Source organism: Hemicordylus capensis, chromosome 7 (assembly GCF_027244095.1).
Source record: "Hemicordylus capensis ecotype Gifberg chromosome 7, rHemCap1.1.pri, whole genome shotgun sequence".
In the NCBI taxonomy this organism is placed as follows: Eukaryota; Metazoa; Chordata; class Lepidosauria; order Squamata; family Cordylidae; genus Hemicordylus; species Hemicordylus capensis.
The window spans coordinates 12,259,249-12,285,584 of NC_069663.1; the positions used below are offsets into that span (position 1 = coordinate 12,259,249).

The window sequence follows — 26,336 nt, forward strand, 5'->3', positions numbered from 1 at the left end:
TAAAGATAATGCACACACCACACCTGCTTTTTTATTCACTTAATTCTCTTTACCCCACCCTTTCCATAGGCCCCAGATGGCATCTGTTTAGCGTATCTTCATCTCGGTGTGCTTGTAGGAGATGCCAATTCCCTTGCCAGTTCTCCAGTCTATGCCATATGTCTGTCCTTTCCGATCCCCAATTGGGTAGCCCCCATTCAAGTTGGAAGAATAGCAGTTTGAATACCACCAGGCGCCATGCACAGTGACAGCACAGTTCTGCGTCCCACTGTCGTTGTCGTTGTCGTAGGTAGAAAAAAACTGCCCATTATGGGCAGTCATGGAGTCACCTGCAAAGCACAGAAAGATGATGTTGTTACCTTTCAGTTCCAGGTAACACAGCTTAGTACAGTCCCAGAGCATGGTCTGAAGGTACCTTGCTAAAGGAACTTTATCAATAGCCTTGCTAAAGCTGAGGAGATGTGGGCCAGGTCAATATTTGGATGGGAGACTTCCTTGGAACCCCGTACAACCATACTGAGTTTTATAGAAAAAAGGTAGGCTAGAAGTGTAATCAACTAGTAAGACCAACATCATGGTCTTTGAAGGCAAATTTCATATATATATATATATAGAGAGAGAGAGAGAGAGAGAGAGAGAGAGAGAGAGAGAGAGAATATCTGTCTATCTATATTTCTCCTGGGTGTGCCATAGAAGGTGCGTCCTGGCAGCCCAGCTGATTGGCTGGGCTGCGGAAGCACCTGATTGGCTGGCGCACCCAGGAGAGAGGAGAATTGGCTGGCAGTGGGCCAGGACCACTGGCAGGCCCAGCCCGGCAATGGGTGGTGGTGGAGGGCCAAGATGGGCCGAGGGCCAAGATGGCGGTTGGCCCGGCCTGGCTGAGGCGGTGAGGAGACGGCGCCGGCCCCAAAGAGGCCGGCCGCAAAGACTAGCAAGCAGTGGCAGCAGGCCCGGCAGGCCACGGAGACGGCACGAGGCGTGGCGGGCCCGGCCGCAAGGGTGGCACTCGGCCCAGTGGCGGGCCAGGCCATGGAGGCGTTTCTCAGCCAGGCGGCACCGGAACCAGCCGCCGAGGCCAGGAGCCCGTGGAAGGCTGGGGTGGGAGGGAACCGGGCAGCGGGACTTTCCTGTTCGTCATCCGGGAAGGAGGAGCGGTGGCAGCCTGGTAAGTAGAGCTTTAAAAAATGCAGGGGGAGGGCAAGAGGGAGTGGGGCAGGGGGAGGAGGGGAGAGCAAGAGAGCCTGGGGGAGGGGGAGGGCAAGAGAGCCTGGAGGAGGGCAGGAGAGAGGTGCAGGGGGTGGAGAGGGAGGGCAGGAGAGACTGGGGCAGGAGGGTGAGAGGGAAGGAAGGTGAGAGAGAGGAGTGGGAGGGTGAGGGAGGGCAAGAGGGAGGGGAGGGGGCAAGAATGTGGGGCAGAAGAGAGGGAGGGAGAGTGGGGCAGGAGGAAGAAAGGAACAGTCAGCCTCAAAGAGTTCACAGATGCTCTGTGCGGGTTGGCTAGTTTTTTAGAATTTGCCTACAAAAATGGGGTCGTTCTTATTAGTTTATTACACAAAGGTGGTGACTCCTGGAATACAAGAGCTGGCCAGCAAGTGGAGCTGTGAATACTTTGCAAGGTCCCTGTTTGACTTGTATACAAAAGGTACAATTGTGCTAGAAGTAGTATGTAAGCCTGCAACAGCCTGTGCATGGTTAGGAAGAGTGCGCTTGGAACTTGCATGAGAGTTTTGAATATCCTGCAGTTCACTGCTGAATGGAAGAGTATATGTGAAGAATTGCATTGCATATTATCTATATACCCTGTATAATAATAATAATAATAATAATAACAACAACAACAACAACAACAACATTGCACACACTGAAGTTAAAAGAAAAATAGGAAGTGAATACATCAGGAGAGTTAGAAAAATCCTCAAGTCCAAACTCAATGGCGGGAACACCATACAAGCCAAAAACACCTGGGCTATACCTGTTATCAGATACACTGCAGGAATAATAGACTAGACCCAGGCAGAGCTAGAGACGCTAGATCGTAAGACCAGGAAAATCATGACCAACAATCATGCTCTGGACCCCCGCAGCAATATAGATAGGCTATACCTCCCTCGCAGCTCAGGTGGAAGAGGAATGCTGCAAGTCCATCAAACAGTAGAGGAGGAGAAAAGAGGCCTTGAAGAATATATCAAGGACAGTGAAGAAGATGCACTTCATATGGTCAATAATGCAAAACTATTCAACACCAATGAAACAAAGCAGGCCTACAAGAAAGAACAAGTCAAGAACCGAGCAGAAAAATGGAGAAATAAGCCCCTGCATGGTCAATATTTGCACAATATAAGTGGAAAATCAGACATCAGCAAGACCTGGCAATGGCTTAAGAATGGCAACTTGAAGAAAGAAACAGAGGGTTTAATACTGGCTGCACAAGAACAGGCACTAAGAACAAATGCAATAAGAGCCAAAGTAGAAAAATCAACAACAAACAGCAAGTGCCGCCTTTGTAAAGAAGCAGATGAAACAGTGGACCACCTGATCAGCTGCTGTAAGAAGATCGCACAGACTGACTACAGACAAAGGCATGACAAGGTAGCAGGGATGATACACTGGAACATCTGCAAAAAACACAAGCTACCTGTAGCCAAAAATTGGTGGGACCATAAAATTGAAAAAGTTGAAGAAAATGAAGATGTGAAAATATTATGGGACTTCCGACTACAAACAGACAAACATCTGCCACACAATACACCAGATATAACTGTAGTTGAGAAGAAAGAAAAACAAGTTAAAATAATCGACATAGCAATACCAGGGGATTGCAGAATAGAAGAAAAAGAAATAGAAACAATCACCAAATACAAAGATCTACAAATTGAAATTGAAAGGCTGTGGCAGAAAAAGACCAAAATAATCCCAGTGGTCATTGGTGCCCTGGGTGCAGTTCCAAAAACCTTGAAGAGCACCTCAACACCATAGGGGCCACAGAAATCACTATCAGCCAATTACAAAAAACAGCTTTACTGAGAACAGCCTATATTCTGCAACGATATCTATAACAACAGCAACAACATTGACAATAAAATTCAGCCATCCTAGGTCCTTGGGAAGGACTCGGTGTCTGGATAAAACAAACCAGTCAATAACACCTGTCTGACTGTGTAAACAAGAAAACAATACTAATAATTTGATTTCTATACCGCCCTTCCACAGAGAAATAACAAACAAATAAGATGGATCCCTTTCCCCAAAGGGCTCAAATTCTAAATAGAAACATAAGATAGACACCAGCAACAGTCACTGGAAGTACTGTGCTGGGGGTGGATAGGGCCAGTTACTCTCCCCCTGCGAAATAAAGAGAATCACACGGTGCCTCTTTGCCCAGTTAGCAGGGGTACAGAGCCTGAATTTCATAGGTTCCGCAAACACCACATTGGTCAAGGTCCTGTTTGATGTCCTGTTCTGTAGGGGTAGTTAGATTTCATAAAAATAATTATAGGCAAGTTTTTTGTTTTGTTTTTTAAAGAAAAGCCAGGGAAGAAAAGTGGGATAAGCATGTATAGAATGAGAGCAGTTTTTCAGTCCCTCACCTGCAGAGCCAGCCAGGTAGGCTCCCAGAACAAGCCGGAACTTGTCATCTTCTCCCTGGAGCTGGAAAGACTGATAAAGAGCAAAGGTCTTACGGTCATCAAAGTCCACCAAGTCCACACGGAGCTGGTGCTCCCCTATGGGAGAGAAAGCAGAAATTCACTTTAACTTGCCTGTTGCATTTTATACAAGGTGTACTTTTGGCCATTGAGCCTGTTGCTAGCACTGCTCTTCTGTGGGCTCCCAGAAGCCTCTCTGCTTATACCTGAGACCACAAGCTTGTGGATTTTCTCTCTCGACATGCTCGGGAATCTCACAAGATCATGAGCCCTCCATTTGTTGGCACATGGGGATCAGTCACTTAGTAGGCAGTGAGACAGTTACCCCCAGATTTAGCACCTGCCAAAGCCAAATTGAAAGGAAATGCCTTCCCTATGCCGGGACGCCTAAGTAGGCTCCAGAGTTAACTCACAAAAGTTAACTCTCTGTTCAGGGCCTCTCTCTGCACAGAGATTGACCCCCTCCCCCTTTGGTCTACCTCCCCTCCAGAGATGCCTCAAAAGAGCTAAAAACCCATTACCTCAGCAGGGAAGTCAGATAAGGCTCTGTGATACAAACTCCCTCCCTATCAGAAGAAAGCTAAGTGGATGATAGAAATGCAGAGATGTACCCATTAAAATACTGATTAGTTTACTAGATCTTTCTGACCCAAGAGATACCGTGTTTGCACATCCATTCACATAACAGTGTACACTTGACCCATTCAAACACTGGGGCTATTCTCACGATCAGCCAAAATAGGGCTAGGGGAGCCTAGCCCGATTTTGGCTGATGGTGTAAATCACCAGGCGAGCCCAGTGGCTTACAAGCGGCTAGCCCGCTTTTTTAGCCCTCCTCAAAGCCCGGGTTTGCGGAGCGAGTGCTCCACAAACCCGTGCTTTCCGATCATGAGTAGCTGTGGTGCGGCTCCGTGGTGCGGTTGCTCACGAGGAGACCCCCCGAGGGGAGGTGAAAAGCCGCCTCCTGGATCCAAGGGCCACCAATCGTGTGGGCGGCCGATCTGGCCACCCAGGGCTCCCTCCCTGCTCAGCTCCTGAAACTGGGTCTCACTGATCGTGAGACCCGGCTCATTGTGTTGTAGCACAGCGCAGCAAACACAAACAATGGAACCTTTTGAGATCCCCCAGAACTATGCTATTCAAGCAAGAAGAGCAACTGGAATGTAACCCCAAGACACGATTTGGGCTTGAATTGCCCCTGGTTCCTTGAGCCAGTGTGCTTCCCTGAGTGCTCCACTTAGTCTCCCAGGTCCTCCCTGGTCTGCTCCATCTGGATCCCAGTGTGAGTCACCCATGATTTGGGCGCTAGACCTAACACCCGCCATTACTCTTGGCCGTATTTTGCTCTGCTTCCACCCTCCAGATTGGCCCTTTTGCCTGGTCCGATCTGCCCAGCCAGCCTTGCTGCAACCAGAGGTTGGCTACTTGAGAACAGACACTTTGGGGACCTCTCTTTGCTGTCTAACCCCCCTTGGCTCCTCACTGCTGCTGTCTGCTGCTTCCCAGTTCATCCCTGAAGAAAGAAGCTCTTCAGTTGCAACAGAGCCACATGAGTCCAATCACCGCTAAAGGGAGGACAAGGTTGTAGAGTAATACCTGTTCCCCTCTGCGCTCCCTATCCGGGCTCTCTTCTTAAAGCCCCAAACCTGTTTCTCTCCAGCCTCCTTTCTCTGGTCAGCCTAGAAGTTATTTTAATTTGGACACTAAGCTAAATTTCCTCTTTGCAGTTATCTGGTTAATCTTGTAACATATTTTTAGTAGTAATATTACTTTAATTGATTTACTCCATTGTATCCCTTACCCTCAAATAAAATCTTCTTTGTTTTTGAACTTCAGCCTCTCTCTCTCTCTCTCTCTCTCTCTCCATTTTTCTGCCACCAAAGCTTTGCACAAAAATTATTCTGACATGGAACTGCTCCACTCTGAGCTAATTTCCCCACACAAAGCCCGGACACAGTTTTGGGGTGTTCAACAATCGCCCCGGGGCAGTTCCATTAACAAGCTTGAGTTACATTGTACGTACGTACAACGGATATGTATATTCCGCTTTTCAACCAAAGTCCTCAAAGCGGTTTACACAGAGAAATAAAATTAATTAATTAAATGGCTGCCTCTCCCCCAACGGGCTCACAGTCGAAAAAGGAAACATAAGAAAGACACCAGCAACAACCACTGGAGGGATGCTGTGCTGCGATTGGATTGGGCCAGTTGCTCTCTCCCTGCTGAATAGAAGAGATCCACCACTTGTAAAAGCTGCCTCTTTGCTCAGTTAACAGGGGGACAATTCCCTTCCTATATGTCAGGATCATGTCAGGGTCTGTGGGTGGCCATCCCTGAATCTAGGAGATGATTCTGCAGAAACTGTTTGAGGGTGGCTTCTGCCAAGAGGCAGCCCGAGGTATTGTGGTCCTGCTTTGCCCCACACCCCTAGGCAGGAGGGCCAGGCCCCCTTCGAAACCAGACCTTGTAAGCTTTGTAAGCCCATGGGGGGCAGAGAGGAGGGAAGGTTGTCGGCAGCCTCCTCTCCTTGTGCTTCTTGCCAGCTTTTCGAGGAGCATAAGGAAAGGTACTCTTGCAAAGGCTGCAAGAGACAGATCAGTCCTGAAGAGTCCTCCAGTGGAAGCCACAGAGGACATTGTGGAGAGCCACAGGGAGTGGTGCCTACTGGACTTACACAGGGCGTCAGACATGCCCGTCCAGACATGCCCGCGTGTGTCCCCTGACCTCCCTGGTTGATTACGTCACAGGGCGCATGCCGGACTTGGAGGATCGATGCCCTGGGATTCAGCCCCAAGGGAAGGGGGTGGCGGAAGAGCTCGAAAGTGGTGCAACGTGCGACCCCCACAGAGGCAGAGCACTTCTGTTGGGAGCCCCACCCCATGGGAAGCATTCCTGCTGGGCCTCAAGCCATTTAAGGGCTGATGATGAGGGCCAGGATGAGAGGAGGGCAGTGGAGCCTCTGGTAGAGACACGTGGCTTGTCTTGGGACTCTGGAGACAAGGACTGGCAGGAAGAGGAGGAGAAGGTGCTGTCAGTCTCCCGTCTCCCAGGCATGGACTCTGAGGCCCGAGGGAGGCCGAACCCAGCTCATGGGCAAGATAGGATGCTTGGAGGCCTTCACAGGCATTCTGCTGGTGCCTCAGTGATCTTCCGCCTGTGTTGGCTGCCTCACCTTCCCTCATGAAAGGGCCACCCCAGTTCTGCAGTCTGGGGTCTCCAGAGTCAATGGCCTGAACTGGAAGCTGTAACCTGACATGCACTTGAGGGTGACCTAACACAAGGTCCCCAAGCTGGGGGCATCCTGATGTTGCTGAACTATAACTCCCATCCACCCCAGCTATGATTTATTGTGGCTAGGGATGATGGGAGTTGTAGTTCAGTGACATCTGGAGGCCTGCAGGTCAGGAACCACTGACTAACATATTGCCGTGCCAAAGGCCAGGCCCCAAATGCTGCCTTGCCTCACCCTTGTGGTGGGGGCCAGCCCCTTTCATAACCAACTCTTCCAAGCTTTGAACATGGGGTGGGGAGCAAGGGGGAGGGACAGTTGCCAGCAGCCTCTTCTCATACTGCTTGGAAGCTTGGCAAGGAGTGTGGGGAGAGGATGCCTTCTCTCTTCTCCCCATGCTCCCTACAAAGCTGGCAAGGGTCAGATGATAATTCCAAAAGAGCTGCTCTGGTGGAGGCATTAGGGGCCCTTTTGCTGCCTTGCCCCAATAATCCACTGCCTGAGGCAAGCACGTCATGAAGGGACTGCCCCTGCATCTGAAAGAGGAAGCATTGCACAGCTGGCCGGGCAAAGACCATGTTGTGGGAGGAGAGCTGGTCTTGTGGTAGCAAGCATGAAATGTCCCCTTTGCTAAGCAGGGTCCGCCCTGGTTGCATATATATAGGGGACTACATGCGTGAGCACTGTAAGATAATCCCCTTAGGGGATGCAGCTGCTCTGAAAGAGCATCCAAGGTTCCAAGTTCCCTCCCTGGCAGCATCTCCAAGATAGGGCTGAGAGAGAATCCAGCCTGCAACCCTGGAGAAGCTGCTGCCAGTGTGTGTAGACAATTCTAAGCTCGATGGGCCAACAGTCCGACTCAGTTTATGGCAGCTTCCTATGTCCCTATGTTCAGATTTCACCCAGACGACTTCCAATGTTGCTACACTACTGTACCAAACTTAGCCAATACTTAATGTTCACATTCTCTGTAGATGTTACACACCCTTATGCCTGGAAGCACACTCAAAGACCTAAACATACACATGGACTGGACATATGCAACTCATTAGGCTAGAACCAGCTTTGGACCCAATCTCTAGTTCAAACCCCCAAGTCTCTCAATTTATTGAATTTATTAAATCGTGCAGTCTATGGTGATCATTTGAGTGGTTCTTCTCATTGTAATGTATTTACCTGAATCCAAGACTAGGTTCCCCCGCCCCCAGGTTTTTTTATTTTAGAAGCCAGGAGGTCATCTTAAATTCAGAGTCCTGTTCCTTTGGAGTAAATGCAGGTATAACCTGCATTTAACCTCTACTTTTAAAGGGGGTTGTCTTAAATTCAGAGTCATTTGCTGTTTGGGTAAGTATTGTATGTATATAGTTAACATCGGGGTCCCCTTTTTGGTGGTGAGAATAAAAAAAGTCCTATTGCTTTTGAGCTGGGTGTTGCGATAACGGGAATACTCAGACTTGGTGCAGTGTGGAAAGGTAGTGGAAAGGTCAGATGCTCCTCTACACACACAGGACTGCTGCAAGTAAATCCAGTCCTGTGGTGGTGGGGTGGGTGGGGGGATTGCAGCTCTTTCCTGCCTCCCGGAGGCTCATGGAGGAATAGCAGGGCTCTGTTGCAGACAAAAGGTCCACAGACCAAAAAACCGATACCTTCTCGCGTGAGAAGATGAATGTTTTCATTGCCCAACCAGAATTCTGACAGTTGGCTCCCAAAGCCTTTCTTGTAGGTGTCCCAAGTGCGGTAGAAATCCACAGATCCATCCATTCGTTTCTGAAACACCTGAGAAAGTGAGAAAGAAGTGTGGAAAGAATATTGTGGGTTAAGGGCAGGCCATCAGTGACCAAAGGAGGTCTGAATTTGTGTTATTCCACTCAACCATCCTGGTCCAGCTAGGGCTGCACAACTTTGGCCCTCCAGCTGCTTTGGAACTCTCACACCCATCATCCCACAGTGGTCAGGGATGATGGGAGTTGTAGTCCAGCCACTGCAGGACAGCCCAAGCTGTACATGCCTGAGCTACCGTTATATGTGCACAGAAGCCCACTGGGTTTCTGAAGTCTCCAAACCAGTGCTATGGCTGATAATTTGACCAGAGACTGAAGTTTCTGGTTTTTATTGGTTTGTTCTTAGTGCAATTTGATTTTAATTTTTCAGGGTGTTCTATGTATATTGTTGTATACCGTATTTACCTGAATAAAAGGTAACTCTAAATTTAAAAATCCAAAATACAACCCAACAGATTCAATGATACAATTGGGGAAAAAAGACATAAAGAATGAATATATAAATGTAAACTATATTGTAAATTATAAAGTAATATAAACATAGTGATAGTGATGGATCATGGGAGGCAGAAATGCTAACAAAACATAATACACACTAAATGACAATCGATAAAATAAAATAATAAAATAAAATGGTTCCCTGTCCCCAAAGGACTCACAAACTAACAAAGAAACAGAAGATAGACACCAGCAACAGCCGCTGGAGGGATGCTGTGCTGCGGATGGATAGGGCCAGTTGCTCTCCCTCTGCTCAGCAAGGAGAATCACTGCTTTTGCTCAGTTAGCACTAGCAGGGAAAGATTTACACCACTTTTCTCCGCAGCAAAGCCTCGCCTTTTGGAAAAGCTCCTTGATGCAACCATCTAGGAGACGATCACTCACCAGCCAGCCGCCTCCGTCAGTGTCCATGTCACAGAAGACCCGCAGTGGCTGGCAGTCGGGCAGATAGATGGTGTGCCACCCGCTCAAAATCTCCCCTTTGCTCAATAGCTCCTTGCAGTTCCTTGGCCCTGGGATCAAATGACATGATAGAACTCAAAGGGAAAGGAGAAAGGTGCATCTATACAGCAGATCTCCAAGAACTCTTAGGAGCTCTATGGGGAAAGCTCTGGGAAGGGCGACACTTCCCAGCACTCGGTACACTCCTTCCAAGATGTTGCAGGGTTTCCCTTAAAGAAGCCCCCCCCCCAACACTAAGTAAAGCACACCACTGCACAATGGTAACAGTCACCTCTGCACGGTGCTGAGGGACAGTGCAGAGTATTTGGCTTCTGCCAAAGCTCCACACAGCCCCACAAAAAACACTTAGGGAGCTGCACTTGGGATTGATAGGACGGAGCCTCCTCCTAGCTTACAGGGAAGGACTAGGAGAAACCCCGTGGCAGGCTTGTGCTTCAGACCCCTAGCTGAGAATTGTATATAACTTTCCCCAAACAAACCGGCTGTAGGAGGCCTGAATGCACAATCATATTTCAACAACACAGCAAAATTTCCATTTTCAGTGGCAGCCCCACATGGAGTTAAGTACTTTGTTTGACTCTTTCCTCTTGCCACTGGCCAATAATTCAGATCTCTTGTTGAGAATCCATTTGGCTCTGCTTTTATCATCCTACTGGATTAGCATCATTTTGATTCTAATTTTAGAATCAAAAGCACATTTCCAAGATTCCAAGATGTAGAGGTGAGTATTATTTAAAACAGGGCTTTGCTTTCTGTTCTGCAAGAAACGTGTTTACAAGAGTACATTGAGTTAACCTGCATTCTAACCTCAAAAATGTTCTGTCAATCGCTAACCAAAATTAGGATTGCCTCTCCACCTTTTACGTCCTTTTGGGGAGAAATATCCAACCTCTTACCTCTTTCGTGCTTTGCTTTAATAATAGCAAGTATTTATATACCGCTTTCCAACAAATGTTTCCAAAGCAGTTTACATAGAGAAACAGCAAATAAATAAATAAGATGGCCCTCTGTCCCCAAAGGGCTCACTACCTAAAAAGAAATGTAAGACATACACCAGCAATAGTCACTGGAGGTACTGTGCTGGGGGCAGATAGGGCCAGTTACTCCCCCCTCTGCTAAATAAAGAGAATCACCACGTTAAAAAGCTGTCTCTTTGGCCAGTTAGCAGGGGTTGAATAATGGTCTACATCAGGGGTTCCCAGCCTTGAGTCCCCAGATGTTGTTGGACTACAACTCCCATCACCCTCTGCCACTATGGTTTCGACCATTGTGGCAGAGGGTGGTGGGTGCTGTAGTCCAACAACATCTGGGGACCCAAGGCTGGGAGGTCTACAGTTATAAGCAAAAAGCCATTGTGGCAGGGGAGCTGCAGTTTATATTATTCTATTTATTTATCATATTTTTATACTGCCTGATATGTACATCTCTAGGCGGTGTACAAAATTTAAAAGACAATATAAATCAGCCTTAAAACAGGTACAAATTCACAAAATACAGTAAAAACAATCTTTTAAAAACATTCAACAGCTTAAAATAATTTCAGTTAAAAGCCTGAGAAAACAGGCTTGAGGATCTCCCTAAAAGCAAACAGAGAAGGAGATGCTCTTATATAAACAGGGAGCATATGCCAAAGCCCCGGGGCAGCCACAGAGAAGGCCTGGTCCCAAGTTGCCACCAAACGAGCTGGTGACAATCTTAACTGGACCTCTCCAGAAGATTGTGATGGGGCAGGGTTCATGACAAAAAAAGATGCCCTCTTAAATACCCTGGGCCCAAACTGTTAAGGGCTTTATAGGTAACTAGTAATTTTAAGCCCGTTATAATAACGGGCGCTAGGTGTTGTTTTTTTAATTTATTCCTTCTTCCTTTCTCTTGCCCTTTTTTGGGGGGGATGCTTTCAATTTGCCAACAGCCATTTTTAGAACATAGAGATTAAGCCGTGCCATATTTCACACTAAAATCCATTTTGATAAAATACTGCTTACCTATCGCAGTTTTCTTGTCAGATCAAGATTGGCAGACAGAACACCAAACCTAATCATATTATTTAAGCCAACCCCAACTGTTGCATATTAAGAAATATTTATTAAGCAGACAGATAGATTCATAATACTGGGGCAGCGATGTTCTGTGAAAAGCAACAGTACTTTCCTCCGAGTAAACTTGCACAAACTGCAAACTTAAAAAGAGGAAGTGCTACACTCGGTTGGAGAACGTACCTGCATTATTAAAGTGCTGCAAATAAAATCCGCTTATTAACATGCCACATTCTGCGGTGATTGTTGTTTTAAACGATCAATATTGAGACGGCAACTTCTGTGTTGAGCAACCGCCCGCCCTCCCAGCTGCCGAGACCTCTTCTGCCCGGGACCACGTAGAGAAGGAGAGAGGAGCTCACATGCAGAGCTCCTCACTCCTTAAAGCCTCTTCACATACTGCCGCTTTGGCCGAAAAGGACGCCTATTGCGTTCTTTTCGGCCAAAGCGCCAGTACAGGAAGAGACTTTAAGGAGTGAGGAGCTCTGAGTGAGCTCCTCTCCAGTCCTCTCGGCCGCCGCCAGCGGGGCCAGGCTTCTCAGCGGCGGCTCGGCCGTCACCAGCGGGGCCAGGCTTCTCAGCCTCCGCCAGTGGGGCCAGGCTTCTCGGCGGCGGCTTAGCCGTCGCCAGCGGGGCCAGGCTTCTCAGCCACCGCCAGCGGGGCCAGTCCTCTCGGACGCCGCCAGCGGGGCCAGTCTTTTCGGCCACCGCCAGTGGGGCCAGTCTTCTCGCCGCCAGCGAGGCCAGTCCTTTCTGCCGCCGCCGCCACCGCCGCCTCTCCCTGCTCAGATACAACATGGCCACCCGTGTCTGGGCAGCCGTATCTTTTTGGCAGTTCTGCGCACGCGCTCCGCGCATGCGCAGAACTGCCCAAAAAGACACGGGCAGCACGGCCGCACACCTAACCATTTTATGGTATAGGATAACCAGCCCTTTGTATTTTGCCTGGACACATAGCAGCAGCCAGTGCAGTTAAACATAAGAACATCCAGTCCCGCGTCCTGCCCACACAGTGGCCCACCAGATGCCACCAGAAGCCCACAGCAGGAGCTGAGGGCATGCCCTCCCTCCTGCCGCTACTCCCCTGCGCTTTTAAAATCTTGAGGATTTCCCCCTACTTAAGGGGGAGGATCTATCAGTTCTTTTAAAATCAGTGTTATATAGTCCCTTTGGGTTGTCCCAGAGATCAGTCCGGCCGCCGCATTCTGTACCCATTGCAGTTCCCGGACTACGTGCAAAGGCAGCTCCATCTTTGGACCTAAGATTGGCAACCCCGGTCTACATTTTTAAGACATGTATATCTTGGTTAATTGGTGCTTTGGAAATGTTTTTTGAAGCAACCTGTACACTGTGCAGCATTGTCGGTATATTACCTCTTATTCAGCTGAGCCTCTTACCATGAAAAGGGGGAGTTGAACCATATATAATGAATCAGAGAAAAGCCGTGGGATTTGAAAAGTCCACATATTCCTTTGAGGAAAGGGTGATTGTTTCAGCCTTTGAAAAACTGACAGTTTCTTGAGGGCTGCACTCCTGAGGTGCTTCTGTCTCAAGCAATTAAGTAGGCAGTGGTAAGCGGGGTGGGTGGGGTGGATTTCCTTGAAGCAGCATTAAAGGAACTCACCATTGTGGCAGAGGGTCGAAAGGTCTGCCGGCTCTCCTGGTATTTGAAGGAAGCAAACATATTACCACACAAAGAGCAACAAGCAGACATTTATATTAGGAGCATAGGAAGCTGACTGGTGCCAAGTTAGACCCTTGTCTACACTGACTGGCAGCAGCTCTCCAAGGCTTCAGGCAAGGGCTGTTTCTCAGCCCTACCTGGAGATGCCTGGGATTGAACCTGGGACCTTCAGCAGCACCCAAAACAGATCCTCTACCACTGAGCTATAGCCCCGTCCCCTCAGGGGAATATTTTACAGCAGACAGTGCTCACATATACTGCCCTGAGACCTTGGGTTGGGGCAGTATAAAAATGTGCTAAATAAATAAATAGTCACCCATCCAATGCAAACCAAGGCAACCCCTGCTTAGCAAAGGGGACAATTCATGCATGTTTCCACAAGACCAGTTCTCCACCCATATAAACATACCTAGGACAGTGAGGCAGACAATTGGTCCATCTAGCTCAGTCTTGTCTACACTGACTGGCAGAGACTCTCCAAGGTTTCAGGTTGGGGTCTCTCCCAGCCCTACCTGCAGATGCTGCCAGGGATTGAACCTGGGACCATCTGTGTGCAAGGCATATGCTGTGCCACTGACCTACAGCCTCATCCCTAAGAGGAGTTCTTCCGGCAGATAGCGCTCACACGTAGTCACCTATCCAAATGGAAAATGGGGGAAAGAGGGCAACACTCCTGCCCCACTCCCATTGGTGTTTCATAGCACCTGGTGTTCAGAGGCTGGCTTGCCACCTCAGATCCTGTACGGCTGTCCCTGCATTCAACCTTACTTGTGAATAAGTGTACCTTCATATTTGTCTGCACCTGCATACACACCATACAGATGGCATGAATGTTGAGCATAATGTGTGAACAGGGCTTAAGTAAGGTATTTGCGTTCTTTGTGAGAGTGTGTTTCCCCTCTCCTGCACTGTGATGGTTATCTATTTATATTTCTTGTTCTTTTAAAGTGTGTGGGGGGTGGGTGAACAAATTCCCTACCGTCATATGCGGCAGGGCAGATTGCAGATGCAATATAGTTGCCTAACGGGGACTCTGGGATTATAGAGCAGGGCCCAGCATGAAGTAGCGATATAAATTCTAGCTCAGCAGTTTCACACTGTCTCCAAATGTGATTCTATTCAATTCAGACTTAATAGGGACTATGGGTTCATTTCCCACCACAGGTATTAAATTAGCATAACATCACTGGAAGAAGGTCCATCCATCATTTGTGAGTAAGTCACTGAGGTCATTCACACAACCAAGAAATGTGTTCTACCCAGGTTTGGGAGCTCTGTGTGCTCCCAATTTTTGGTTGTGTGGATGCCAGTTAGGAGGGAAACCTGGGTAGACCTCACTGTTTGCATCTTATAGACACTTGGGCCCTGCATAGAAATGCCACAGGTGTTCTGCAACTCTTTGCATTTATAGCCTTTTTTGCCCCTCAGAATTGTTTTTTCTCAGGATCCACATATCACTCAGTCAAAAATAACATTTCCTGCATCTGACAAAGTAGGCTGTAGCCCATGAAAGCTACCATGCATTTGTGGTGTATCTAGGGAAAATAGCACCTAGGGCAAGCAATGAAATTGTACCCCCCTGTCCAAACATCTGACACCCATCTTTCAGATAACTTTACCATAATATCAGCTCAAAAATACAAGTCAAGCTTGTTAATCTTTTAATATTTCAAAAACTATTTAGCAATGGACGTAGCCAGACCAAAAAATGCTGGAAAACTACAAATTTCAGTATGCTGGGGCTCATGAAATACCCAAATACTATGTGGAGGTGTACTTGGAAAACTAAACAGAAGTGCCTGTCTAATTCTCTACTATGCATTGTAGCATCACTATTACATAAGTTTTAAAAATAAATGGAGAATTTGACTTTTCCCAGATACTCTGAAAATAATTAAAGGATGTGCAGAGTAAACTGTATTCACTGCTTGGAATATATTCAAGTATTTCAGAAAGACAGTTAAAATGAGAGAAAGAGAGCAAGAAACTCCCAGTGGGCCTTAATACTAAGGATTTCACACTGATTCAAAGACAAACTCACCATTAATATTATTGACATCACATTTAACTAACATCATAAGAAGCAAAGTAAGAGCAAATGAATACAATCCTAGCTCATAAGCATCAGCTCAGTATACACAAACCCTGATTCTCTGTACATAGTGCCAATCTGAATATGTGTACAGTGACTTATATTAAATTTTATTTTTTTAACCTGTAGCCCCTTTGGGGGGCTCCCTAAAGGCTGTGGGGGGGGTCTTCAAAGTTTCCCCCTAACACCCCCCCCCCCCCCCGCTGGCCTCTAGGGCCTCACAGGGACCATTTAAGCATGTGTAGTGGCCATTTTTTAAAATAAAAATTTTCAAAAAAGTGGCAGCTGGAAACAAAATGGCCACTGTGCATGCTCAAATCACCTCTGTGAGATCTGACATGGCCTAGGGCCTCACAAAGGCCATTTGAGCATGTGCGGTGGCCATTTTGTTATCATTGGCCATTTTTTAAAAACAAATTTAAGTTTTAAAAATGGCACCCCCTTCAAGTGGTGCCCGGGGCCCGTGCCCTGCCTGCCCCACCCTAGATACGCCCCTATGAAGGAGGCACAAAAGGTCCTCCATTTTGTGTGCTGTTAACATTATGTTGTATGTACATGATTTCTTAGGCTAACCTTTTGACCTCAGGCTGTACATGATTTCCTATGTTAACCTTTTGAGTAGTTTTAGGGTATAAAAGGCAGAGTTTAAAAATCGATTTCAGGCAGAGACAGGGTGAAAAACTGCTAGAAGAATCTGGAGGAAGAAGGATCAGAGGTGTTGAAGCAGAAGCAGCAGCAGCTGGAAAGTCTGAAAAGCTGGACGTTTTTCACAACTGGATTTTAGTTCACATCTCCTCCGGAATGGAGGTGTGCATTCACATATTGGCCAAATTTACCCCAAAGTCCCTGTGAGCACTTCACACACCATTCAGGTTTTTCATCATGCCTTAGAATGTAGCCCGATTTATATCCAGTTAAATGTTTTGGCCATTGGCCGTAAATAAAGTATCTATCTACCCGGGGTAAAAAAAATCCACTATTGTGGCAATTTGAGCGGGGGGCAACTTTGAACTCGCAGTACATAGGAACATAGGAAACTGTCATATACTGAGTCAGACCATTGGTCTATCTAGCTCAGTATTGTCTTCACAGACTGGCAGCAGCGTCTCCAAGGTTGCAGGCAGGAATCTCTCTCAGCCTATCTTAGAGAAAACAGGGAGGGAACTTGAAACGTTCCGCTCCTCCCAGAGCGGCTTCAGCCCCTGAGGGGAATATCAGTAAAGCCTCTCAGAAAACCTGCATTAAAGCCTGCTGTCTGGGAAAGCTCCTCGTGAAACTGGATGCATTAGGGATGCAGTTTTAGACAGAGTAATTGTATGCATTTATCCTACTTTGTTTTATTATCCTATGGGCTTTAAAAAATAAAATATTGAGAAAATGATGCCTGGGAATATAAGTTGGATTGTTTTGTTTTTCTTTCTAAGCTAAGACATACCTTTGTTCAGATCTCTTGTGGACTATCAATTTTGTTCCCCACTCCAATTTAGTAAGGTGGCAATTTATTTTACTCTACCTGTGGTTTGATGTGTTTGATGTGTTTTTATTGGATGCTTTAATGTTGTGTGTTGTGAGCCGCCCAGAGAACAATTTGTTATGGGGAAGCTGAAAAAGTTTATTTATGATCATCATCATCATCATCTGCGGTGATGTCAAAGTGCCTACCAGAGCCGGGGCGGCGGGGTGGGTGGAGTTCACTGGGGTGAATCCTTAACTGCAAGGGATTCACAGTAGGCTGCCACTATCCACTTTATTTTTATGTGGGACAAACCACTCTCTCCATATAAGATTCCTGGGGGTGGGGGGTAAAGTGGCAAAACCCTCTCTAGAAGGGCTGAGTAGTCCTAGGCCTCCAAAAGCGTGTTACTAAGGCAGACCTTAGAGTAACACACTTCACCAACAAGGGTTTACTATTAGATTAAAAGAAAAACAAGAGTATGCAATAATAACAATTGTCTTTTCATAAAGCAGAGAGAGAAAGAGAGCGAGAGCGAGGAGCGAGGGCAAGAGAGTTTTCATTAACCATGCAACTCAGATCCAAGCAATACAATAAAGGGAAACAATTTCCCTCACAAACACGGAGAACAAAGCTTTTTCTTCTTCCTCTTCCGGTGGCTGTGAGTGTAGTTGGCTCCCAGTCCTCTGGATTGATCCTTCTGTTTTTATTGTCCTGGGATTTAGGAAAGGCCCACCCTCCCAGCAGTTGCTATAAGTGAGGCCTAGTCCTCCCTCAAATCCTTCCCATCACTACAATGTTGGAGCCAGAGAGAGAGAGGGTGGGCTGTTTGGTGGAGGCAGCCGGGAAATAAAGTCTCCCACTTGGTGGCAGTGGCAACGTCCAAAAGGTGGGAGGTGGGTTTGCCTCCCTTCCCCAATTATTCACAGGACTGGTTACTACCAGACCAGGACAGCGTTAAACAAGATTGTTAGCCAAGATCCAAAGAGTTCCTTCAGGAATGGGATCTTTTGTTTTGCTTTCTTATTTACTCTCTTCACTTTAAACCACAGGCTGCTGTGCCATATCACATATCAAAAATGCTTTATCAAAGGCACTCCAGTCCAGTTTCAAAAGTGTTTTGTTATGCGGTCAGAGGGGAGGGCAGGGGAGTGGCACTCCGAGGAAGCCAAGTCCAAAGTCTCCTCAGGTATGTGGAAAGAGACGTACAGAGGGATTTAGACAAATTCATGGAGGACAGGTGGTCTATCACTGGCTATTAGTCTGAGCAAGGGCTGTAGGCCGCCTCTAACCTCAGAGGCAAGATGCCTCTCAATGTCAGTTGCAGGGGCACAACAGCAGGAGAGAGGGCATGCACATACCTCTTGCATGTGGGCTCACCAGAGGCATCTGGTGGGCCACTGTGGGGAACAGGATGCAGGACTAGATGGGCCTTGGGCCTGATCCAGCTGGGCTGTTCCTGTGTTCTTCTCCTTGAAACCTGGCTTCAGAGGCGTATCTAGGGAAAATAGCACCTAGGGCAAGCATTGAAATTGCGCCCTCTGTCCAAACATCTGACACCCATCTTTCAGATAACTTTACCATAATATCAGCAGAAAAATACAAGTCTGAAGGTCACATACAAGTCACATATCTGAATATGTGTACAGTGACTTACATTGTATATATTTTTAAGTTACCTGTAGCCCCTTCAGGGGGCTTCCTAAAGGCTGGGGGGGGGGTCTGCAAAGGTTCCCCCTCCCCCCTGCTGGCCTCTAGGGCCTCACAGGGACCATTTAAGCATGTGCGGTGGCCATTTTTTTAAAAAAATTTTTAAACATGGCAGCTTAAAACAAAATGGCCACCACGAAAGCGCAAATGGCCTCTGTGAGGCCTGGTATGGCCTAGGGCCTCACAGAGGCCATTTGAGCATATGCGGTGGCCATTTTGTTTTTGGCAGCTTTTAAAATAATAATAATAATAATTTTAAGAAATTGCGCCCCCCTTCAAGTGGTGCCCAGGGCACGTGCCCTGCCTGCCCCACCCTAGATACACCTCTGCCTGGCTTTCATGCCTCGGGACTCTTGGGAGTTTTCGTTTTCTGTTTTTGGTTTTTTGCTGCAACCACACTAACATGGCTCTCCCTCTGGAATTTGTTCTTAAAAGGAAAATGACTGCAGTGCAGTTACCTTGTTCTCCTTTCGGCCCTTGTTTCCCAGGTAGCCCCATCTCTCCTGAAAGCAAGACAAAACACAGTGAGGAGAGTGTGGAGGTTAAAAAGGCAGAGACAAGGAATGGGCACTTAGTTGAGTGACTACTCTCAGCTTGCCACCTTTGGCTCAAGAGGCATGCTCTGAACAGGAACTCACGCAGAAATCCTGAGTTTCAAATCCTCTGAGGGCACACAATCCCTACTCTCACTCTAAGGCAGGGGTTTTTGGCCTTGGGTCCCCCAATGCTGTTGGACTACAATTCTCATCCTCCTCCTGCAAAAAGGCCTTTGGCCATTGCGGTAAGGCATGATGGGAGCTGTAGTCCAACAACATTTGGTCCAAGAACAGGAGTTGTAGTCCAACAGCAGCTCATGCCCTGGGTGACATGTGCTGCTCTTTGGTGCCCCTGCAGGTAGGTGTGTGCATTGTTGGGTCTGCAAACCAGCCAGTCACAGCTAGCCAGCCAGCCAGCCAGGGTGGGCAATGGGAATCACCCACCCAATGGGAGGCACCTACCCACATGGGCAAAGGGGTGAGGGAGTGCCTAAGATAGGCTTTGCCTGGGAAGAGATGCCCCCGATCTGTGGGTCAGCCCTGACGCTTATAAAAATGGGCAGTAGCACAAGCAGCACTTCCGCAGTTTTCCCTGTTCACGGCAATGGGGGAAACTGTGGCTTAACAGACTTTGGTAGAAAACCTGCACCTTGTACTAGCCTAGCTACCTTATGGTGGAAGGCAGAAGAGAAGGAACAGAGAGAACAAAGAAAATGGGAGAGTCCTAAGAATATCAGTCTACCAATCAGGACAACTTAGAGCAGAGATTGAAGAGGAGAGAGAGAGAGAAAAACAAGCAGGCAGCCCTGTTCTCTGGTCTTATGGTGTTAAGAGTTGTTACTTATGGTGTAACATCACCAACATAACCACTCCAGCAAGGACAGCTTTTGCTGGGACCTCACTCTACTTATTTGATACCTTTGGGGCCAGGAGGGCCAGGTGCCCCCTTTTCTCCAGAGGTTCCTGCTGCTCCTGGGATGCCTGGACACCCCTGCAGGATGGCGAGTCGCTCCTCGCCAGAAAGACCCACGATCTTCACCTCTGTGGAAACAGAAAATTCCAGTGGGAAGGAGAGGAATCCAGCTGCTGGTGCAGTGCAGGACTCCACAACTCCAGCTATCCATAGGAACATAGGAAGCTGCCTTAAACCGAGTCAGACCCTTGGTTCATCTAGCTCAGTATTGCCTGCACAGACTGGCAGCAGCTTCTCCAAGGTTGCAGGCAGGGGTCTCTCTCAGCCCTCTCTTGGAGATGCTGCCAGGGAGGGAACTTGGAACCTCCTGCATACAAGCATGCAGATGCTCTTCCCAGAGTGGCCCTGTCCCCAGAGGAGAATATCTTACAGTGCTCACACATGCAGACCCTGCTTAGCAAAGGGGACGATTCAAGAGTGCTTCCACAAGACCAGCTCTCTTCTCAATATTCATATTGGCTCTCCTCCTTCTGTTGTTGGACTACAACTCCCATCATCCCCAGCCACCATGGCCAATAGTCAGGTATGATGGGAGTTGGAGTCCAGCATCTGCAGGAGAGCTGAAGTTGTGCTGCCCTGCTGAGGTATAAGAGACATGTTGGTTAGATCTGAAATATCATTTGCAAGTTACTCACTAAGATAAGTGCATCATGAGATGGCAGGCTTTGCATTTCACAGTTCAGCATTCAGAGGATAACACAACTTCACAGAGGGTGATTGTAGCAGATTACAGCCTTTGTCTCAGAGCAAGCTCAGGTGAGGGACAGAAATGCTGAATCATCTCCGCTGAGCTTTCTGGAAAACTCTTAAAACTCTTCTGTATTTCTGGTAGGTTCAAAAATGGCTTCCTCCACCACCCCTCTTTTCAACAGAGCTTGACCCACCCTGGGCATCAGGTGGAATCCTGGGGAAACTCTCTTCCTCTTGCTACTGGAAAAGTACACAAAAATCCTTCACGTGCAAGCCTACATGTGGTAAGAAAACTGGTAGTTTGTTGAATGTCTGAGGATGTGCTGCACCAGAGTATGACCCCTTCCAGCCCCCACCTTCTCCTGAGTTAACAACCCCACTCGGGGAGGCTTGTAAATGAAAAGAACAAAAAGAAAAAGTTTTATTCAAATGCTACAGACTGCTTCTGTCTGAGGCCCTCTCAGCTTTTAGCGACAGGTAAAAATACTCAGTAGGTTACAAGAATACTCCAAAAAGCACCCCAAATTAGGTTGGGGCAGCACGCATTAAAAATTGTGGTTACCCAGTTGCAAGGAACAGGTATGTAGGAATATACAAAAGCATCTTTACAAGCTTACAGAGTCTGTTTGCATGGCCTCATGTCCTGCTCTCCCCACCCCCAGCCTGCTTCTTCTCACAAAGAAAATCCCCTTCCTCCCAACGGCTCTCTAGGTCCTGCCTTCCTGGTGGGCTGATTGGTTGATCCCTGGAGTTCACCAGCCTGCCAGTCAGGACAGGGTTCACTTCCGGTTAACTCTTTAGGAGAGGGGTGGCTGATCACTACACTGATGAAAAGAAAATCAAATGAGCAAGAAATCATAAAGAGACCCTAGGGAGCCCTGCATGTACTACAGACATTAGCTTCTCCAAGGGTGGAAAGCTGGCAAACTTGGTATCTTCACACTACTAGGAACACCTTGCTAGGAATATCCTTGCAATTTTTGTTTGCACCATCCCAGCAGGACTTTTGCCATAGCATGTTCAGGTTATATGGTACCCACACTTGCTGTCAATGTTCCCTGTAACAGATATCCCCAGATGTTGTTGACAACAATTCCCATCACCCCCAGCTGCAATGACTTTTGGCTGGAGATTATGGGAGTTGTAGTCAACAACACCTGGGAGTCCCTGTTACAGGGAAGAGAGCTGGTCTTGTGGTAGCAAGCATGACTTGTCCCCTTTGCCCTAGTTTGCATTTGAATGAGAGGCTACATGTGTGAGTGCTATGGGGATGTGTGAGCACCCTTAGGGGATGAGGCCATTCTGGGAAGAGCACCTGAATGCTTGTATGCAGAAGGTTCCAAGTTTTCTCTCCAGCATCTCCAGATAGGGCTGAGAGAGACTCCTGCCTGCAAACTTGGAGAAGCCACTGCCAGTCTGTGTAGACAATACTGAGCTAGATGGACCAATGGTCTGACTTGGTATAGGGCAGCTGCCCATGTTCCTATGTTTCTTTCTGCCAAACAGCCCCATACTTGAAAAACAGTGGAGATCAATGCTCTGTCAGCTATCTGACCCCCTTCAAACTGACTTCTGATCAGTGCTCTGTCAGTTATCCGACCCCTCTCCTCTGTACTTCAAACTGACTTGGTAGAAGGCAGCTTCCTATGTGCCTATGTAATGGGAAAGGATGCTGGTGAGTGCAGGCAATCCAGCAGTTTCATATCTCTTCAAAACAGCCATCCATCCAGGGGCAGCTCTTCCGTGAGGCAGAGCCCAGGGGTCACCTCGGGCATGGATGTAAGGAAGGCTTGGTGTGCCATCCCTCCCAGTGACCACAGGTGCACTCACCTGCAAATAGAGGGGGGAGTCATGTTGACCTTTGCAGGCAGAAAAATGTGCTGGACCACCCCTGCATCCACCTGAGAAGGCTATTCCTTGTAGTGGTAAGACCTTTCCACATGGAGTTATTTTTGCAGGGGGGAGGCTCTAGTCCAGACAGCATCACCCCACCTAATACATCTATTCTTAAGGAATTGCATAGTCCAGCAAATCACAATGCGATGCCGCCAGCAAATGCAATTCTCCCTATCCCCCATCTCTGCAACCACAATTTCTGCAGCAATGACTGTAGCATGGATCTTCATGGAACATAGGAAGCTGCCTTGTACTGAGTCAGACCACTGGTCCATCTAGCTCAGTATTGTCTACTCGGACTGGCAGCGGTTCTCCAAGATTACAGGCAGGAGTCTCTCCCAACCCAACCTGAAGATGCCAGCAGGAACCTGGGGCCTTCTGCATACAAAGCAGATGCTCTTCCACTTAGCCATGGTCCATGTCTTACAGCGGACAGTGCTCACATGTAGTCACCCATCCAAATGCAAACCAAGGTAAACCCTGCTTAGCAAAGAGGACAATTCATGCTTGCTATCACAAGACCTGCTCTCCCCCCACTCCTACATTATTATTTTGTGTGGACTGTGATGGACAAATGTCTCCGGCACCTAATATTTGTGACATCACAGTGCTAATATTACTAATATTAGTGTTAGGAACATAGGAACATAGGAAACTGCCATATACTGAGTCAGACCATTGGTCTATCTAGCTCAGTATTGTCTTCACAGACTGGCAGTGGCTTCTCCAAGGTTGCAGGCAGGAATCTCTCTCAGCCCTATCTTGGAGATGCTGCCAGGGAGGGAACTTGGAACCTTCTAAGGCTTCATCCCTTGAGGGGAATATCTTCCAGGGCTCACACATCAAGTCTCCCATTCAGATGCAACCAGGGCAGACCCTGCTTAGCTACGGGGACAAGTCATGCTTGCTACCACAAGACCAGCTCTCCTCCCCTTTGTGTTAGTGTTGCTAATATCTGCGACATCACAGTGAGTAGTGCTACAAGTACCTTCTTCCTGTGCCATTTGGAGGACCATTAAATGTCCTGTCATTTCAGTTATCTTACCTCTCCCCACACTCAGCAGCTTTGTGCTCCCTCCCACTCACCAGCCCTGGAGTGTGCATCTCCCATAATCAATTGAAAAAACCAGCCATCCAACAGCACAAGAGTTCCTCTGTTCCCTTCCACTGAGTATTGATGGAGAAATGGCCCCACTGTCTCCTGCACCTATTGGCGAATACCTGTGTCAACATAGCGATTCATGCCACAAGTCCCTTCTTCCCTGCCATGGCATTTGGTGGACCATTAAATGCTCTGTTATTTCACTAGGATTGGGACTACTGATATCCGACAGGAAGAACATGCATCTTTGAGGACTGTTTGGAAGAGAGAAAGCAGAAACAAAGCTCCTCCATCAGGGCCTTGTGCGATGTAGCGGAATCTTCAGTTACAATTGGAAAATGGTCTCTTACCTGGGCATGTATTGGGGTCACCAGTTGCCACATTCCAGGTGGAAAACCAGACCAAGGCTGCAAAGACCCTTCGAAGTACGCGAGGATCCATCTCGTCTCTCTTTTGGCAACTCACGTTTCTCTATATGTACTTGCAGGGAACAATGCCACTTTTGAAGGCTTATCTTGGAGAGTGAACCGATGATTTCCCCACCTTTGTTCGAGGGCATAAAAGCTGCAATAATCTCTAAAGTAATTAATCACCATTTCCTGGAGAGAGATGTGTGTGTATGAGGGAGAGTGATTGTTGCTTCTTCAAACAGCACATTGTGTCCTGGACTTCAGATCCATAATAGATCCTTATTTCCCTTATGGGAAACTATAATTTTCACTTGACCCCTTGAGCAACTTGACTGTGTGCAGCAGAGAACATATATATGTGTGTGTGTTGTGAGTGAGCCAAGTGTGCCTGTATACCAAACTAGATGCCAGGAAGGAAGATAATTGAATCTGCTTACCAGAAGTGCCTTCTTTTTTGTAATCTTTTCAACATCCTCTTCCTCCATTTTCCAGTTTGCAGAAAGGAAATCCAAGCACTGCCAAGGCAGAGTATCCCCCTTCTACTGCAAGTTCAAATTGAATCATGGAATGTTAAAGGTGGGAGGGACCTTGGAGGTCTTCTAGTCTGACCCCAGCTGAGTGCAGGGAATCACCACAGTATCCCTGACCTATGGCTGCCAGTCTCTGTTTGAAAACCTGAACGAGCCAGTCTGTTCCAACCGTCCTTTCTTTTATAGTGAGAAAATGCTTTCTCGTGTCTAGCTTCCATCTGCTTCCTTGTAATTCCAACCCCTTGCTTCTAGGCTTGCCCTCAGAGGGCAAGTCTGCTCATTCTTCTATATAAGAGCCCTTCAGATATTTGAACAGGGCTATCGACTCTCCCCTTAGTCTTTGCTTGGAGGCAGGCTGCAGACGCAGACACACACACACACACACACACACACACACACACACACACACACACACACTTACTTTTAGTGTAAACTATATTTTTGAATGTTTATACTTTTGAAGTTGTACACCACTTTGAGTATGAATGTGCAAAAGTGGCCTATAGAATGAATGAATGGATGAATGAAGCGAGCAAGCAAGCAAGCTTGATGTTCAAAGTCAGGAAATTTAGGACTGACAAGCTGGCATCATGGGCTTGTGACGGTCTATTTCAACTGCGCAGGCATGCTGGAGCGCCTCAGTTATCAAGAGCCGCTGGGCCGGACAGACAGGCCCAGAGGTCGCTCCGCCTGCTGCCGCCGTTTTAGGCCTGCTAGGCTCACCCCCCCAGCTGCACACATGGCGGCTGAAATTATGGGGGGGAGAGACAGAAGTTCAGCAGGGTGGCTGCAGGAGGCCCCCCTGACCATTGGAGCCCCCCAGGCCTTGGAAGCCATGGACCGGGGCCCCTAGGTCCAGGGTAGGAGCGCCTCTGGGGCTACCTCCAGCCTCAGAGGCACATTGGCTCCTAATACCAGCTGCAGGGGAGCAACAACAGGAAAGAGGGGGTTGCCCTCACCTCTTGCTATGGGCTCCCCAGAGGCATCTGGTGGGCCACTGTTTGAAACAGGATTCTGGACTAGATGGGCTTCCTTGGGCCAGTTTCAGCAGGGCAGTTCTTATGAGAAACACCAACATTAGGAACTTTCTTGAAGAGGAAGAGAGGAAAAAACTATGTGTACACAAGATGGCAGTGAGAAGAATGGTGGGAGTATAAGGAAATATGCCCAAGAGCAGATCATTCTCTACAGAGGCTTCTATGGAAGTCAACTTCTCCACAGGCATATCTCTTTCCAAAGTTTGGTGCAGGACAAGAATGGCCAATTGGCAGCCCTTGCGTTGTATGTGTTGTAGTGGTTATTGGACTAGGACTGGTGAGAGATGAGGTCAAATCCTCACTCAGATACAAAACTCACTGGGTGATTCTGGGTCAGTCTCCTATCTTTCAGTCCAACTTACCTCATAGGATTATTGTGAGGATAAACATAACAATCTATAGCACTCTGGACTCCTTGGAGGAAAAGCAGCATATAAATGTAAAAACAAATTTATTTACATTTTATCTTTCCCATCCAGCAGTCCTACTAAATGCTCATCTCTCATTTTAGGGATCCTCAGCCCAGCAAGATATGGTTGATACGTGCAAAAATTGTAAATAAAGCAGACAACC

General features: G+C 47.6%; 1 protein-coding gene and 1 long non-coding RNA gene across 4 annotated transcripts; one reads left to right on the forward strand and one right to left on the reverse strand.

The window, feature by feature from the left end:
• On the reverse strand, nt 1-19,349 carry FCN3 (ficolin 3). 3 transcript variants are annotated; one of them, XM_053266677.1, is made up of 7 exons: nt 19,228-19,349; nt 19,048-19,092; nt 13,275-13,310; nt 9,537-9,664; nt 8,520-8,649; nt 3,588-3,722; nt 1-329 (listed from the first exon to the last, which is right to left on the reverse strand). In XM_053266677.1, the coding sequence occupies exons 2-7, from the start codon at nt 19,085-19,087 to the stop codon at nt 88-90; spliced, it is 711 nt and encodes a 236-aa protein (XP_053122652.1). In that variant the 5' UTR covers nt 19,088-19,092; nt 19,228-19,349; the 3' UTR covers nt 1-87. The 3 variants fall into 3 exon arrangements, with proteins under 3 accessions (XP_053122652.1, XP_053122653.1, XP_053122655.1); XM_053266678.1 differs by lacking the exons at nt 19,048-19,092; nt 19,228-19,349 and adding an exon at nt 18,241-18,360; XM_053266680.1 differs by lacking the exons at nt 13,275-13,310; nt 19,048-19,092; nt 19,228-19,349 and adding an exon at nt 11,834-12,030.
• Nucleotides 17,553-24,546, forward strand: LOC128332420 (uncharacterized). Its single transcript, XR_008310649.1, has 3 exons — nt 17,553-18,068; nt 20,931-21,072; nt 23,994-24,546. It is a non-coding gene; the product is annotated as an uncharacterized LOC128332420 (long non-coding RNA).
• Nucleotides 24,547-26,336: the final 1,790 nt, after the last annotated feature.

Excerpts from the sequence above, each read along its gene's own strand:
- FCN3 (XM_053266677.1), bottom strand. The coding sequence starts at position 19,087 with ATGGGGCTACCTGGGAAACAAGGGCCGAAAGGAGAACAAG. Across the intron at positions 13,311-19,047 it reads AGGGCCGAAAGGAGAACAAG|GAGAGCCGGCAGACCTTTCG; the intron begins GTAACTGCACTG and ends TTCAAATACCAG. Across the intron at positions 330-3,587 it reads CTACCTGGCTGGCTCTGCAG|GTGACTCCATGACTGCCCAT; the intron begins GTGAGGGACTGA and ends TGTGCTTTGCAG.